This window comes from Stegodyphus dumicola, chromosome 10 (genome assembly GCF_044657685.1).
Source record: "Stegodyphus dumicola isolate Sdum_Otavi_A_Nest chromosome 10, ASM4465768v1".
NCBI lineage: Eukaryota > Metazoa > Arthropoda > Arachnida > Araneae > Eresidae > Stegodyphus > Stegodyphus dumicola.
In genome coordinates, this window is record NC_140777.1 from 186463144 (window position 1) to 186480377 (window position 17234).

Below are 17234 nucleotides of genomic sequence, written 5' to 3' on the forward strand. Positions count from 1 at the left end.
TTTGTTGCAAAACGTCGATTCCAATAATCGCATCAAGAAGAATCATATAAACTTTTACTATATGGATTTTAGCAGTTAAAAGAGTGTTTTGAATTTCAGTGGAATCGTGAAAGAATCGAGTGCTTTGAACTGTGTCTCGGCCAGTTCCTGAAAATGTAATGATGGAGAACCAGTCTTGCGGTATATGTTTTTCATTAATAAGTGTGGCTTGGGATCCAGTGTCATAAAGTGTGGTTAATGGCAACATATCAACATGCATAGGATGTTTGGAAAAAATTCATCATCATTACTGTTACTACTGAACAGAAAGTGTGTTTACAGTTGTATTAGGTGTAGAATGTATAGGATCAAATTCTGTGGTAAAACTACAAGGATTTGGGGAACAGTTGGCATGAACATGACCATAATTTTTGCAGCCATAGCAAAATTTGCCATTTTATTTATATGGACAATTGACGCTTTTATGCCCTTTTAAACCACAGGAATAAGCATACTGGTTGCGTGTCTGATGTACGTTTATTATTGAGTTCAACATTGTTAAGGGAATTGTGAAAGTTCTGAGTATTTTGCCTCAAATGTTTTGAACTGCTGAAGAGATTTTCGTAAATTTTCAGTTTTTCTTTAAATTCAAAAATTAATTTACAGCCGTACAAAATTGTTTTGTTCTTTGATGAATCAAGAATACCATTTATAACATACTCAATGAGAGAAGAATCATCAATAGAATCTTTATGCACAAGATCTCTCATGGCTAAAAAATATTCTTGTTAAGTTTCAAATGGTTTCTTATGATGAGATTCCATTATTTAATGTAATTATTAATTTTATCTGAAAATTCGTCTAACAAATGGTGTTTTAATTGTTCCCAATTGGTAATTGAACGAATTGATCTTATTAAAGCCGGACCTGTTAAATATTCTTTAACAAAAATTACTTGGTGAACAAACGGGGTTCGTTTTTTGATAGAGATTAAAAATGTCATCAGTGTCTGAAATAAAAGTTTCAACCCTGTAATTATCACGATAGGAAAAGGGTTTAATCAGCTCAACGATGTCTTTCAGACCAGAACATTGAAAAGAAACACTCTGAGCATACTATTTATTAGTAATAAATTTCCAAGTGAGTGATTAAGACATGTTTTCCCTTCCATTTGTTTCCATAAAGATTCATGTGGTGTGTGAGTAATGCTCACTTTTGCGACAATATCCACGGGGGGTGAACTTTCCACCAGAAGTTCGTCATCTAGTTTACTAACGTCAGACAAATCTGATTTTAATAGTGAAATGTTAGTAAAATTTGTAAGGATTGTGGTAGCACACTTCTCAATATCAGTAGAAAATTCTTAGTAAACTACATATAGCAATTAGATCCATAAGTGAAAATTCTTTTATTATTTTTTGCTTTGTATCTTCTAAGTTAAATGGTTTGGGAAATCCTGAGAATTTACAAAATTGAACATGATTTTCTCCATCGCCGTCCATGCCAAAAATTAAGCAATGTAAGAGCTTGATGTGTTGTATACTGGCAATTTTTAATGGTTATGCAGTGTTTGGGATAATCATTAAAGGTGACCGTTATTTATCGGTTTCAAGAAATCATCACGTAAATATTATTCTTAAAAATTCGAACCTTAACCTTTTGAATAAATTTAAATTATACATTAACCCTTAAATAAATTAAAAATATACCTTAAACCTTTGATCTGTGCGATATTATTTTCACAATTTTCTTGACTAAAAAATTGTAGAAATTGAATATTATGATCCTAGAGACAAATAAAGATTTGCATTATATGTAATTTTTTTACAAAGTAAATCGTCAGAAAAAATTAAAAAATAAACATTTATGTGTTTTTTAGAATTTTAGAAATATGTCAGAATTTTAGAAAAACACATAAATGTTTATTTTTTAAAGCAGTGTAAACATAAGAACCTACATAATAAAGACGTTCAGATAAATGGATTAAAAAACTAAGTGTTTTTTTTTTAATGTCAAAGAACAAATTTTTTTGTGACGCTGTTCAAAGCATGTTTTGTCTTTTTGGTACATGCAATAGACCCACATTGCACATTTCGCAGATGTATCTTGTTCTATGAGGTTTCTCCCTTGCGCTACAAAATGTACACTGCCTGTTTGAACTTTTCTTTTTAAACAGTAGATAGCAGCATATTACAAGGAGACACAGAATTTTCATTTATTATGTGTTATTAAAATCCACTTTTTTCAAGTAATTTTCTCTATTCTTTTAATGATATAAAAAATTTTATTTGGAAAAAAATATAGGAATAATTTTGCTGGCTGTTCTCCAAATTATTTGTTCTATATTTTTTTTTAATCTTTCATACAAAAACCATACACAGAATCATTGAATAAAACCCGGTGTTCCATTAGGAGGAACACTGCGTCTTTAGCGATCTCATGCTGTTACGAATCAGACCATCTGTGCTTAGGAAAGGACATCCATTGTTTACGATTTCTGTTTTGGGGGGGAATTCAAACAAAGCAGTATTGAGGGGTGGAATGTGTTTTGTGTTATTAAAGCCCTAATATTGGTATATCAAATTTTTTGGGAATAGTTTTTAGGCGGGAATATTATTAGTACTTGACTCATCTTTACTTAGACCTGCGCGAATTTTTTGCTGTCGCATTTTACTCTCATTCCCATTTATTTTCAATAGTTGTGTAGATATTTTTCGTGTATCTATATATTATAGGCTTATTTTTCTTTATTGTTAATATTAATCGTAGTTAATTTTTTATTATTAATTTTCCATAAATGGTGCTCAGAGGTCTAACTCTTTCCGAAGCACTCTTTCCTAAAATTTGTAAATATTTTTGTATATAGGACTTGTGTATATAGATATTTATCTTGTTTATCCGTATATATTCAAGAATATTGTATATATCCAGGAAACCATGTATACAGCCATAATACAGTTTTTTCATTTTTATACAAACACTTCTACTCATTTTCTTGCTTCACTGCAATGCTTGCTTAGCCGCACTTTTAAAAGCTCTGGCGACGTAGTGTTCCACCTCACGGAACACCTACAGAATTAAAATGGTAAGAGCAATTTTTACAAAATTTTACCTGTATACTCCTTTAGGACTAAACAGACTGCATACAACTTTTTTTGTTGAAATTCCGATGTTAACGTATAGTGCGCCTCAAAGGGTTAATGGAGGAGGCGTTGGTCTTTTTGGCTTTGGTACGGATCTTTCGTTTCACATTCGTATTTCGTCCCAATATATTTAGAAAATATTTTAAATTTAAATAGAACTTTTACTCGATTTCTATTTTTAATTATAGTAAAAGTATATTTAAACTACATGAAATAATTTATAAAATTACAATACTAGCATAGGAAGCCAGCCTGTTGAGGTAAGAGAAAAATCTCTGGAAAAGAAAGGCATTTTCACTGAGCAGGTACATGTATTGTTTAGTAATAAAATAACTCTGGTTTCAAAGCCCCTTATATATATATATCAGGTAAAACTAAACATTTCGATTTGAAAAGCAGCAAATGCCATTGTGAAAAGCAGTGGTTTAAAGGTGCGACCACTCACCCTCTAGAGGATTGTGAGCATTGTGACACAATGCTCTAGTGCAGTGTTGGCAAACCTTTTTTGGAACCGTGTGCCCAAAAGCTCTTTTGATTAAATCCCCATCATAGAGCAGTTTACCATGTTTTGCCAAACGCAATGGTATTTGAAAGCTGATCGTTTTAGATGGTTTTATTTTAGAAAGATAATTGGAAAAAACCAACTTTCTGGTAATTATAATTCCTCAATTTCCCTTCAATAAACACCTTCCTTTCAGCTTCATCAAATTCAACAACAATCTTGTGGTTGGTGTTAAGGTGCGATCTGAAACTTAATTTGCGACACACAACACTTTCCCCGCACAAAATGCATAATGTTTTCCTATTGTGTTCAATAACTCCAAATGATTCTGTCCAGGTCTCTTAAAATGATCTTCCTATTATCAATGTTTAATTTTGCCTTTTTTGCTGGAGTCATTTGTGAGGGTTCGAGACTTAGAGTATTTTTTGCTGGAGAAACAATGAAAATATACTTTACTACTTAGCAATCTACTTAACAATGAAAGTATTAAAACTCACCGGTAGCAAACATTTAGCCACTTCAACTTTGGCATATTCTATGTCATGTAACAAGTAATATAATTCACTCAAACAAATTGACACGTCATGAGTTGTGTCAGTAAATATGTATATCATTTCTATGGCAATATACGAAAATCATATCTAGGCTTAGCCCTAAGCCAGTGGCATTATGCAAGAAGTAAGTGAAACTTTCAAGAACAGACTAAAATACCAATTTAAATTGCATATTATCATTTTATTGTGATTATTGATTAAGGATGTAATATTTTAGTCGCATGCCGACTGTGCCATAGGTTTGCCATCACTGCTCTAGTGACTTGGTGGTCGCACCCTGAAACCACAAAGCAAATGCCACAAATATACAGTGGAATATTTTCATGTCTAGCACTATTTGGCATGTATCCCTGACCTTTTTGATGCATAAAACCTCAATATCTAGATTATTCTCATTGCTGTTAATCATTTGGTTGGGCTTCATAAAGCCATTTAAGAGCTTAGTGTGATTATGTCCACTTCCATAGTAAGGTTATAAGACTATGTTAGCACCTGTGCCACTCAGTAACTCAGAAAATGTGGAGGGTGTGTGCACATTTTTAGAATGATTTTGATAGAGTTTTAAAAAAAAATACTTTAGAATAAAAAATTTTGGCAAAAGCTCATTATTTGAAATGAGAACTGTTGTCTTCTACCTTTAAATTTATTTTGCTTTCAAAATGTCGAACGTAAACTAGCTGTGGATTGAAGGATATATTTTCACAGTTTTTGAAGAATAATTTTCCTGTTCCATATTTCAAAAACAGTGTGAAATGCATGGTATTAAAATTCTGGAGTGCAAAACAAGCAACATTAGTAACTGGAAAAGAAAAAAACTGTCAGTTGTTACTTATGGAAAGATGATTCCAATCGAATACCCCAAAAAAAACTATGTACTTTTCCTAAAATCAAATTGTTGGTAACAAAAGAAAATCCACTGACACATGGAAATCAATTGCAAGGTCTTTAAATACATCTATCTGTAACAATAATAAGTAAATCATAAACCAGGATTTACAACTAAAGAACGTAATTTTCACCATCTTTTGCTGAGGCATGTTACTCTACACGGAACTATAAAGACTAGCTGAAAATAAAGGGAAATACGTTATGACTCTTGATGAAGCATAGATTTACCTAAAATGTGGGCAACCAAAAAAAAAAAAAAGCTCTATTTGGTATTGAAAATGAAAAGGGAAAAAAAAAGTGTGCAAACTTAGTTCCATCGGTGCAAAGGAAGTTTCAGTATGATTGTCACACGATTCTATTGCAGTAGGAAATTAAACTTAAGAACAGGGCTGCAAATTTTAAAACCTACTCAGCATACTATCAACAGAATGTTTCAGGTCCAGTATTTATGGAAAAATTACCATTTCTTTATCCTAATGGTTTTAAAAGACTTAAACTTCATCAAGTTATCTTAGAAAAGTTCCTCTACATTCTTTGAAAAAAAGAAAACCGATACATATACTGCATAGATACCTTTCCAATGTATGCCTGAAAAGTCCCCTGATGTTTAATGTATGGAGACTCTTGTGCCTTTGGGCTCTTGAAAATAGCTGTTGTGAAGTGCAGACCCACGATTGTTGTATTCTAGGAAGTAGTAGACGAGGAATGGAAATCAATGCCCCTGGAAATTTTACAAAAAGCTCTTCTATTGTGTAGATTTTGTGATGTGGATTTACAGATCAGAAAAAAAGGCTATGAGATCGAACATTTAAAAAAGTAATTTTAAGTGAGACTTCTAATTTACAATCGTGCCAACTTGATTATCAACACATTTCTCACACTTTAAGCTTATTTTAAAAATTTCTTATGATTTTTTTCCAATAAACTTTGATTGGAGTTACCAGTCATATAGCAGTGTATTTTAGCTTATGAGCATAAACAAGATTCAGGGTATATTTTGCATTTTCTTATAACACAGTTTGAGTGTACGCGCTGCAAGAAATGATTTAAGAATCTGCAGTCTTTTTCCTCAGTATGTGTGCAAGGGAAAAGTAATACAGACAAAAGTCGTTAATTCGGACACCCATAATCCGGAATGATCTATAATCCGGACCTCAAAGCTACAAACTTTCTGCGCATGCGTCGCTTTCACGCATGCGCACAGGCATTTAAGAGTGCGCGTAAGACCTTTACTGCTGCGAATATGTTTGTGCGTATGCGCGTTTAATGTGTAACGGAGATATAAGCTAAGCTAAAATTATCTAATTCAGTTAATGTTGCAGATTGCGTTGTTCCTTAATCTTCGAATTGGATCCGGCTTATTATTTTTTGCAGACTGTTAGAGCAATTTCATAAAAGTAAGCTTGAACTTTCGATTATGTCAAATAGAATTTCCGATATATATTTACTAATATGTAATTCGTATCTACAAAGCGAAAGTATGTTTTGAAATCCGAAATCTGTTTATCAATTTCACGCCGCGGATTGGAAGTTGATCTGTCAGCTCTATCCTTATCTTCAGGGTCAAATAGAGTTTCTGATATATATTTATTAATATGCAACGGATCTACAAAGCGAAAGTATATTTCGAATTTCATTAAACAAAAAGTGGAATTGCTGCAAAAAATGGATAAAGGCATATCCTTTGTTTATCTTTAATGCTGCGGAGCACAATGAATTGGAAGTTGATCTATCAGCACTATGTTTATCTTCACGGCAGATGTTTTTATTTTATATGGCTTATAATTCCTTACTAAATGTAGTATTTCATGTCGATGTACTCCGTCTTTGATATGATTTAAAGCAATTATAGAACTTGAACAGCGGAACTTTGTAACTAAACAAGAAATTATGTCTGTTTAATAGAATTAAAGAGAAAGCATTATCACATGAAACGAAGCAACTTACATTGAAAGAAATGTTTAATAAAGTAAACAAATAAATATTAAGCTTTTTCTTTTTGTAAATTTTGATACCCTTTAGATCATAATTGTTCTTTATTTCATAAATTACGGTTTCATATTTTTAATTTTGTAATTTCTGCATGCCATCTTACCAGATTTAAACTGATGATCTATAATCCGGAAAAAATCGATAATCCGGAATCGCCGAAGTCCCAACGAGTCCGGATTAACGACTTTTGACTGTATGTACATTGCACCAAAAAAGGGAAAAAAAAAAAAAAAAAAAAAAAATGGGGCAGTTCTATATCTCTCATTCTACTGGGCTGATTGACAAAATTCAAATTGCATTCTTCATATCTCAAAAGTGAGACTTGGGCTATGTATTAAATTTATATATAGTATTGTTTTAATATAGGTATTTTGACACAAAATCTGACTTTTTTCTGAAATAACATATCAATTGTTTTCCATATTTCAATTCTACAACTCAAATTATGCCTAGATATTAAATTTTGTAATTTTTGATAAGAAATTTAAAAATTTATCCTGGCTCATTTTTTTCAGTTTACACCAAGAATAATTCACTTGGCGAATTTCTTAATTTATAGCAACCTATTTTTCTTTCCTTTTTTTTCATTTCACAGAAGTGGGGGGGGGGAATCGTTGTTCATACTTTCTCATAATTTTAACAAAGTGGGTAAATTTGGCATTATTGTCATTTATAACAAATATGGCAAATTTCAAAATGTGCTCATATGTACACGTAAATTCACGTGTACCTTAGGAAATTTTGAATTAAAAACTCAAATTTTTTGTAGGTATGCTTAGAAATACATCTATTTTAAGATGATGGTAAAAATTTTATAGGTTATAATTCAATTTTTTTTTAATTTATAAAAATTATTTTAAAATACAAGTTTCAAGAATAAATCATAAAAAATGGGTGAATTTCATTTGGAATGAACCTAAATTTCAAAATGTGAAAGGACGAATCAAAAAAGTTTAATTTAAAAAAAAAAGAGAGAGATATTTCTAAACATATACCAAATTCAATTAACGTGGAGGAACTAAAATTCAGAGAGTTAATTTTTTAAAAACTACTCATGCGAATTTATTGAACTTCAGAGTTTGGCATGGCATGTCATTTCAGAAAAGTCCAATTTAGTGTCAAAATATTATAAAGGTGCTATGTATAAATCTAATACGTATCCTAAGTCATGCTTTCGAGACATGAAAAATGCAAGTTAAATTTCGTCAATTGCCCCAGTAGAACGGGAACTATCCCATTTTATTATTATTATTTGTGCAGTGTACATGTACTTTTCAAAAATCATATTTAAGAATTAGAGACTGCACTTTTATTTATCAATGAAATACTATTTAACACTAGCTTATAATTTGCATTTATTTAAAAATTATTTAAGTTGCTGTGAGATAGTTGTCCTGATCTTTCAGAAAAATCTCTGAATGTTTTACTTTGGTTTAGACTGAGTTAATAATGCTTATCAAACAAACCATCTGGTGTACTTAAAAGGTGATATTTTTAATGCAAAAATAACCAGAAATGTTTATCACTATTTGTATTTAGAAATTATTGCTTAAACTTTCCATACATTAAAGGCTTAGATCAGTCATGAAATTTATGAATAGCGGAAAAGCAAATGTGTTTATCTTAATTTACATTATTGCTGATGTTAAATAAAGTTTGTAAATTACTAATGCAAAGGGGTTGCATTTATAACCTCTAATGCAAAGGGGTTGCATTATTATTATTATTACCTTTATATTGTTACTAATATAAATAATCTTTGTTTTTGTAGCCTATAATTTCATTAAGATATTTTAAAGCATCCTTGAGATGTCTGCCATTTAAGAACAAATTTTGTGATCTATGCTTTTTTTTTTTTTTTTTGTGTGTGTGTGTGTGTGTGTGGTGTGTGTGTGTGTGTGTGTGAAGCATATATTGCCCTGGATGGAATGGCGTTTCACTGAAATTGTAATATGGTAGTGGTTTACTTTTATATTCTTGACCTACGTGTAAAATATCTAACCTAAGACCTTTTGAATCATCCTTTATACTGAGTAACAACTCAGAATGGTCATGCTGCTTAGAATGATAATATATTTTACATTTTTCACATTTTCTGTGTTCATTTTTTCAACAGGGCTTATTATGTTTTAAATATTTTATGTAGGTGTCTGATGAATTTGAACATGAAGACGTAGAGGTGGATGATGTATGTTACGGAGTGTTTTCAATTGTGAATTTAACAGCAAAAAAAGTATATAATTTTTTTCTTTTATTATTTTTTAAACTTAACACCTGTAAAATTATTGTGTAGTTGAAAATAGATCAAGGTTTATATGATCTTTAGTTTTTGTAAAAATGATTTTTGGTCTTTAAAAATCCTTAATTTCTTACAAAATTGCCGAAAGATCCTTTTATTTATCTGACATTTATGTCCGTCCCCACCCCTTCTTTGCGAATTCCATTTTGAGTGTGAGTTATTATTTCTGAGGAATATTTTTAGCAATTTGTTGACACATGTGTATCTAATGAGTTATTTGAATTCATTTCTACTTTTGTTATAAACGGTACAATACTCGAGTTTTTGGACATGAGGCCATAGCTCAATCAAAATTTAAACAGTTCAAAATTATTTGATTTTCCATTTGAAAATTCATAAACAACTTTTCTCTTTTGGGGAAATGATTTCTTTTGTTATATGAGGCTACATTTGGTGATTTGTTGACATTTGGGCAATTTAAGATAAATTTGTGATAGATATTTTTTACCAACAAAATAACATTGATAAATATCATAAAAATCCTGATAATATAATAAAATGATACGAGAAATAACATTCATTTTAACCATGCCAACATTAGGCATTGACATCTGTTCTGATCAGTTCTAATCAAGGCAAGCAGTTGTAGTAGCAACAGCTAAGCTTCTGTTATAAATCATAAGGATTATGGTTTCACTTGTCATTTTAACCTAAGCCGCTTGGCATGATATTGACCAAAACCTCTGAATGAGCGAATACATGACGAAAGAAAGCATAAAAAAAAAGAGTTGACATAAAACTAACTGTAAATAAAACTTAAATAAAATGTCAGTAATCTTCTTTAAAATTTGTGGGACTGCTATATGTACAAAATATAAATATTTTAAGAAATTTTATAATTTAATGCTAATTACTTGATAAATTTACGAAGTTTATTTTTGACTTTGTTTTATAAATTATGTTAAATATTGGACTATGTTTAATCGTAATGCATGCTACTTATAGGTATATTTCATTCTTTTAGAATGGTATTTGAAAAGTGAAGCTCAGACATACACAATTGCTGTAATTTATTCAATTCTCATTCTCTGGCAGGTCCTTAATTTTTTTCTCTGATGGTCCTTAAATGTCCTTAAAAGTACCTATTTTCCTCTGCAGAAATGCATGTGTATGAAAGTATGACTGGTGAAAGTATAATTGCCATAAAAGAGTGAATGGAACCTGGGTATTTGGAGAGATTGAAAAGAAGTTAGGCAATATTATTATTATTTTTTTTTTCCCCTAGTTTGTTGAGCAAAGAATCAGGACAACTGTTTTCAAAGTTATTAAGAGAAAAATAAACCAAGGTTCTGTAACTGTCTCAGATAGCTGGAAACCATATAATTGTGTGCAGAATGAAGGTTTTATACATCTTTCATTCAGTCATAGAGCTCACAAACTCAGTTAAATGTTTGTAGAGCTGCACTGAAACATCTGTGGTGGAGTATTTGCATTTTTCACATTTGCATGCAGTATCCACGTTTGCTGCGCTGTACTTGTGTGCATTCTCTATAGTGCAAGTGCAAAGGCTTGAATGTTTCGCATAGAGACTCTTGCATCTGTATTTCACTGTCCCTGTTTGCTTGTGGTCGATATTCGGCATAGGTTTATCATCATGTATTTAGTTCCTATTTTACCTTTTAATTTTGTATTCAACCAAAGTGTTCAACTTTCCTTTATTGAACCTTCTGGCAAGCTTTGTGGCATAAACCATTGCCACATTTGGGGACACAAGAACGCTGCACTTATGCGTGGCCAAAGGAAGCTGAGTATTGAGATTCTATGGCAACAGTATCTGTGCTAACATTTCTATTATGGAGCTGCAAATCAAGAATATTTCAGTGAAAGTACTGATCACTTAGTATGTCAGTGCTGATATTGGATAATTTTTTTTCACAGCTTATTGTGAATTTTGGAGTGTAGGTAAGACTGGTTCATAGGAGTTCATTTTTTCTTCCGTATTAATATGTACGGTATTCTTTTATGTAACAAATATTCTGTATTTTTGTTGGCATGCATTTTCTTTCCAGTCTGTGTCTGTAATAGGTACAGATGTGTGATAGTTTTTCTATCTTTTTATGTTTTGTTTTATTATTAATATTTGTAATACTTATTTGTAGAAAGTTGATAATGTTATATAATGAAAATTTCACAGATAACATTGTACCTTAAAGTTCAATGACTACACATGTGTCGCATGTTTTGGTAAAATTACTGCCTTTTTAAAAAACAAATCCTTCCGTATGGTTTGTCAGATTTGAATTGCAGTTTTCCCTTTCTAACATAACTTCTGATTTAACCAAATTTAACCATGTTGTTGCTCCTGCATGACTCTGATAGACTTAATTCTCTCGATGATATGATTTTAAAACCTCCCACTACTGGAAAATATGATGCCCTAAAACAAAGATTGATTTTAGTGCATTCCAAGAGCGAAGCGTCGAAAATTTGTACTCTCTTGCAAGTTTTAGTGTTTCACGACCAGCGTCCTTCTCAGTTATCGACTCATATGCGGACTTTGCCAGATGATGCCACAGGTAAATCCTTGCTAATGTCTTTAAGGCTTGCAAGGCTTCCTAATTCCTAATAGTACACAGTCAATTTTAGCTGCTCTTGGTGAAGGTGATTTGAATAAATTGGCTGTGGTTGCTGATAAGATTGCTGGGCTTGCTTTGTGGTGACCCCTGAGCCAAGTGAATCTGCTACTGGTCATTTGGAACTCCAGGTAACGGAGCTGACTAAACAAGTAAGTGAGTAAACCTCTACCTTAGGACACATTTCTCGCAGTGCTAAGTGTAATTTTTGGCATTCATACCATTGCAGCAGGTCATGCTTACATACTAATTGTGATAAAGTGCGAACAAACAAGTTTTGCTTTTATCATGTAAATTTTGGGGAACATGCAAGGAAATGTCAGTCTTTTGTGTTCTTTTCACCAAAATAGAGACCACCAGGTGAATCGTACACTCTTGTCCAACCCCTCTTCAAAATAAAATATTTAACTGGTACTGGTGCGGATGTGTTGGTATAACCATAAAAGTATGCTCTGTGTTCTAAGCCTTCGCAGAATTTAGTTTTGTTTGCTACCAATGGAACTAAAATACCCTCATTTGGCACTAAACGCCTTACTTTAAACTTAAGCTTACCTCATACCTTAACTTGGGTATTTGTCATTGCAGATGTAAATCCACCAATTATAGGTGTAGGTTTCCTTAAGAAATATGGATTATTTGTTGATGTTGCTAATAATTGCTATATTGATTCTAAAACTAATTTATCATTCTGTGGTAAATTGTTTGGGAATTCTTTTCATTCATGCATATCTGTTCTTCTTGATGATTCTAAATTTAATAGATTACTAGCTGAATACTCCAAACTCACTAATTCTTCTTACATAACCAACAATAATCAGAATTCAACAATTTTTCATTGTATTGAGACTAAAGGTCCTCTCGTGTTCTCTAAACCTTGTCGTTTATCAGTGGATGTATTCCGAGTGGCAAGAGAAGTGTTTGAGTTCCTTATGTTAAAGAAATTATTCAGCCTTCCAAAAGCCCTTCGTACCCATGTGATGATTATCGCTCCCTGAATGCTGTGTCTATTCCTTAGCAGTATCCTGTATCGCATATTCAAGATTCTCCACAGATATTTTTTGGAAAAAATATTTTCTCAGCACTTGATTTGGCTATGGCACAACATTAAATTCCTGTTAATCACGAGGACATGCCTAAAAAAGCTGTAACCACCCAGTTTGGATTATTTGAGTTTCTTTGCCGTTTGTTTTACAAAATGCAAGTTCAAACAAATTAAAAAATTTTTCATCGAGTACTTTCTTATTTAGATTTTTGTATTCTCTACTTCGATGATTGACTTGGCTATATACTGTAACGTTAGTGGTGACAAGATCCATCCTTTCATTCCTAATCAATTACGAAAGGCAGTGTTTGATTCTCTCCATGGACTTTCTCATCAAGGTATACCATCAAGAATCTAATGTTTTGTATGGCCTTCTATGTCAAGGAATTGTGTGCTTGGACTCTTGCTTGCATTGACTGCCAAAAGTCCGAAGTCATACGGCATACTGACAGCCCATTGCAGGTTTTTGCTGGACGCAAGTCAGTGTTTTGAATAAGTGCATTAGTCGGGCCCTTGCCACCTTCAGAAGGATACTCCAACCTTTTTACCCTTATCGAATGATTTTTCCTGATGGCCGGAAGCAGTACCTAAGAAGGATATTTCGACGGAAACTGCCATTTAAGCATTTTTTACTATTGCATATCTAGGTTTGGAGTTCCCACGACCATGAGTACTGATCAAGACAGATCCCGGTGAATTTTTCTGCCAGAAGAGTCATGCATGTTCACTACTCTCAATAAAATTCTTGGTGTTTACCGAATTCAAACTTCTCCGTACCACCCTGCAGCTAATGGATTAAATGAGAAATTCCTTCATTCACTAAAAGAAGTGCGAATGTGCCATAATAATGGGCAATGAGCCTTCCAGTTGCACTCCTCAGTCTTTGAACAACATACAAAGACGGTCTCAGAGGAACATGCTCGGAAATGGTTTATGGAATGACTGTTTGTCTCCCTTCAGAATTTTTACAACCCACTTAAGTTTCTAATTCTTCTGATCCAGTTTCGTTTTTACAGAAGTTGTGTGCGGCATTGAGAGATATCACCAGTATCTACATTAACTCATGTTAATAAGTATTTTGTACAGCAACTTTAGAATAATGTACTCACATACTTGTGAGACACGATGCAATAAAACCACCACTGATTACCCGTATGACGGACCATTTAAAGTAATAAAAATGTTTCCCTTCTTATTAAAGGAAAAGAATCTGTGATCAGCATTTATCGCTTGAAACCAGTATTTGGGTTTCAGATACTGTAGTATCAGTTCCTGTTCCTGAGCAGATTTTTACTGTAAAACCGAATGTCACTATACCTCCAGTGCAGACTACTCGCTCCAGCAGGAGAGTCAAGTTCCCTAGGTATCTCTGACCTCTTGTGCCTGTGGCAGGTGTTGGGGGGAGTACTGTGGAGTATTTGCATTTTTGACATTAGCATAGCATGCAGTACCCTGCGCATTCACTGTAGTGTGAGTATAAAGACTTGAACATTATTTCGAGAGATTCTCCTGCACTTGTATTTCACTGTTCCTGCTTGCTCATCTTCAACATTCAGCATCAGCTTATCATCATGTATTTACAGGGTTTGTAGCAGTCCTTGCAAGTGCTTATAAGTCGTATATTTGAAAATAAAATGTAAAGGCCCTTATAGGTGCTTACTTTTTCTTTAAAGCCCTTATTTTTTGCTTTTAGTGCTTTTTTTAATGAATGCGCATTTTCCCTCCGTACCAAAGCCGAAACTAAATAAACAACTTTTCTTCCTTATATGGAATGTCAGATGGTGAATCATACTCCCGGAAATAGCTTTTTCCCCTTTCTCTGCATTAACGTAACCTATGGTGCGCGCGAGAGTACAGACAGGTGCACGTCATTCTATTGGTCAAAGAATTGCGAAAACCGTAGAAAATTCTGGTACATTCGGTATTCTTTTCCTCCCACCCAAATACTACACATGTTTGAATTTCTATCAAGATTTTAATAATTTGCATTCTCGTTCCACGTGGTCAATTCATATTCGTGTTTATTTTGATCATTATGCTTATATTATGAGCATATGTATGAATATTTATAATAATATAGTTGCAGTAGCTGCTGAAGTGTAGATAAACTTCCAAAAATGGTTGTATTTTTACACAGATTAGCTTTCTAAGGAATAATATTCGGAATGGCTTAAATAAATAGAAAGTAATGGAATAGTCAAAAATTTTTTTTTTTCCAATACATTATACATTCGGAGGTTGGGAGGTTCTCCCCTTTCTCCACAAAGTCTCTAATCTTGAAGCTGCGGACTTTTTTTTTTTTTTTTTTGTTTGTTTGTTTGTTTCTTTGTTTGTTTGGTCATTGTCCAATCTGCATTGAATAGGACTAAATATTTTGCGGTCTACCCAACCCAAGCGGAGAATGAATCTATTCCGGAAATTTAACGCAGTCTGTTCAAAATTAGAATCAAAAACACCCCAGATTAGTAATTCTCTTTCTTTTCTTTATTTAGTTTTTTATTCTCCGAATACCGGCAGCTGTTGATTCCAATTGCACAATATCACGTATCGAAGAATCGCCGCACGTATTGCGCCTTTTACTGTTAAAGGATGGCTGCATGAAGGAATTTCCCCGTCTCCTGATTTCAGAAATGTTCCTCTTTTTTACTTAAATTACTTTGCTTGGAATATATGTTAAGGGAAAACTGTTATGCAATGAAAATTTATAAAATGTTCAGAATTTTGATTTAAGTTAAATTATTTAAATATTAACGTGAGTGGAAAAATAAATTGCATTTATTATTAGGTGCCAAGCGAGTACAAATAATATAGCTTATTATTATTTATTTTCTCTATTTTGAACTGAAATTTCATCATTAAATCTTGTAATATAGTTTAGTTCTGCATAGTTTTTTTTTTCTCTCATTGTAAACTAATTCTTTAAATTGAACTGTCATTTAAAATAAAAGAAAAAAAAGTTAATTGTTTTCCATTGTTGAGGTAATGCTCATTCTCTTAATAAATATTGCATTGCTCATATTTTAAATTGCAAGTCTAATTTTCTTTTAAGGTTATGAAGTTGTGTATAATGTAATTAGACAGGTGCTTATTTTTTTTTTTCTTAAAATGTGCTTGAAGTGCTTATAGGTGCTTATTTTTTTAACTAAAATGTGGCTACAAACCCTGATTTAGTGTTATATTCTACCATTTAATTTTAAAAAAGTTAACTTTACATTCTACCAGTTTTCTACCTTCCTTTAATGAACCTTCTGTCTAGGCTGGAGTTTTTTGGCATAAACCGTTGCCACTCATCTCTGCATTAAACTAACCATCCATTTCATATCTTTTGAAATCAATGTCTCAGACATTTCGTACTGTATATATTTTAACATAAATAAGAAATTCCAAAATTAGCCTTAACCTCGAGTACATATTTTTCACTGCTTGAACAAGCAATTGCTCTTTCATCTCTCTTTTGAAAGTCTACAGTAAATCAAAATTTATGCAGAAGGAAGTTGAGACCTAGCATTCTTCTCACATATGATAATTCTATGGAAGTTTTTAAGACTGTTTTTAACAACTACCGTCTGAGAATCTGGTACTACATACAAAATGTGTCTCAATTTCTTCTAAAAACTGTAATACTGATCCTATTCCTTCAAATATGACATTTGGCTTGATGCATCTCATAACCAGCCAAATCCTTCTAATGTGCCGGTTCCTTGCCGGGGTCAACACACTTCTATCTAATACTGCACCTTCATTTAGTCTTTGTGCCATCACCACTTAATTTTCACAACTATCTACACCACCAAATTCACTTTTACACAAAACTAAATTTCTTTCAAAACTTTGCAGTAACTTTTCTCCCAATCTACCATTTTGGGCACTAGTTGTAACAGTTTTGGGTTCCAAATAACTTAGTATTGTCAATGTCATAACAAGAAGGTGTTATTTATGTTAATTAAGGTGAATTATCACTGCCAGACTATCTAACCATCAGACAAACAGGCACAGAATTAAAACATTTCAAATAGATTTTACCTCGCCACTTGTAAGTGATTAAAATATACAAACCTAAAAATTTACCAGCCAATCTGGACCTACCGTAATTTCCGGAAGAAAGGCCGCATCAGCGTAAACACCGCACTTGAGAAAAATGGCGGGAAAAAAATTAAAATTACACAGAAACGCCGCAATAGATTAAATTGCGCGTGACATCGTCGTGGGCCGTATAGATGCAAAAACTCAACCTAAGTCCTGATATATGACATACCAGTTAA

General features: G+C 32.6%; 1 protein-coding gene across 1 annotated transcript in view; it reads left to right on the forward strand.

Annotated features, from left to right (window-relative positions):
* The window catches only part of LOC146995241 (protein BCCIP homolog), a 57171-nt gene that overhangs the window by 28957 nt on the left and 10980 nt on the right, over nucleotides 1–17234 (forward strand). The window contains exon 4 of the mRNA XM_085826003.1: nucleotides 9205–9291. Coding sequence (XP_085682129.1) covers nucleotides 9205–9291 — 87 coding nt within the window. The remainder of the gene's footprint in view (nucleotides 1–9204; nucleotides 9292–17234) is intronic.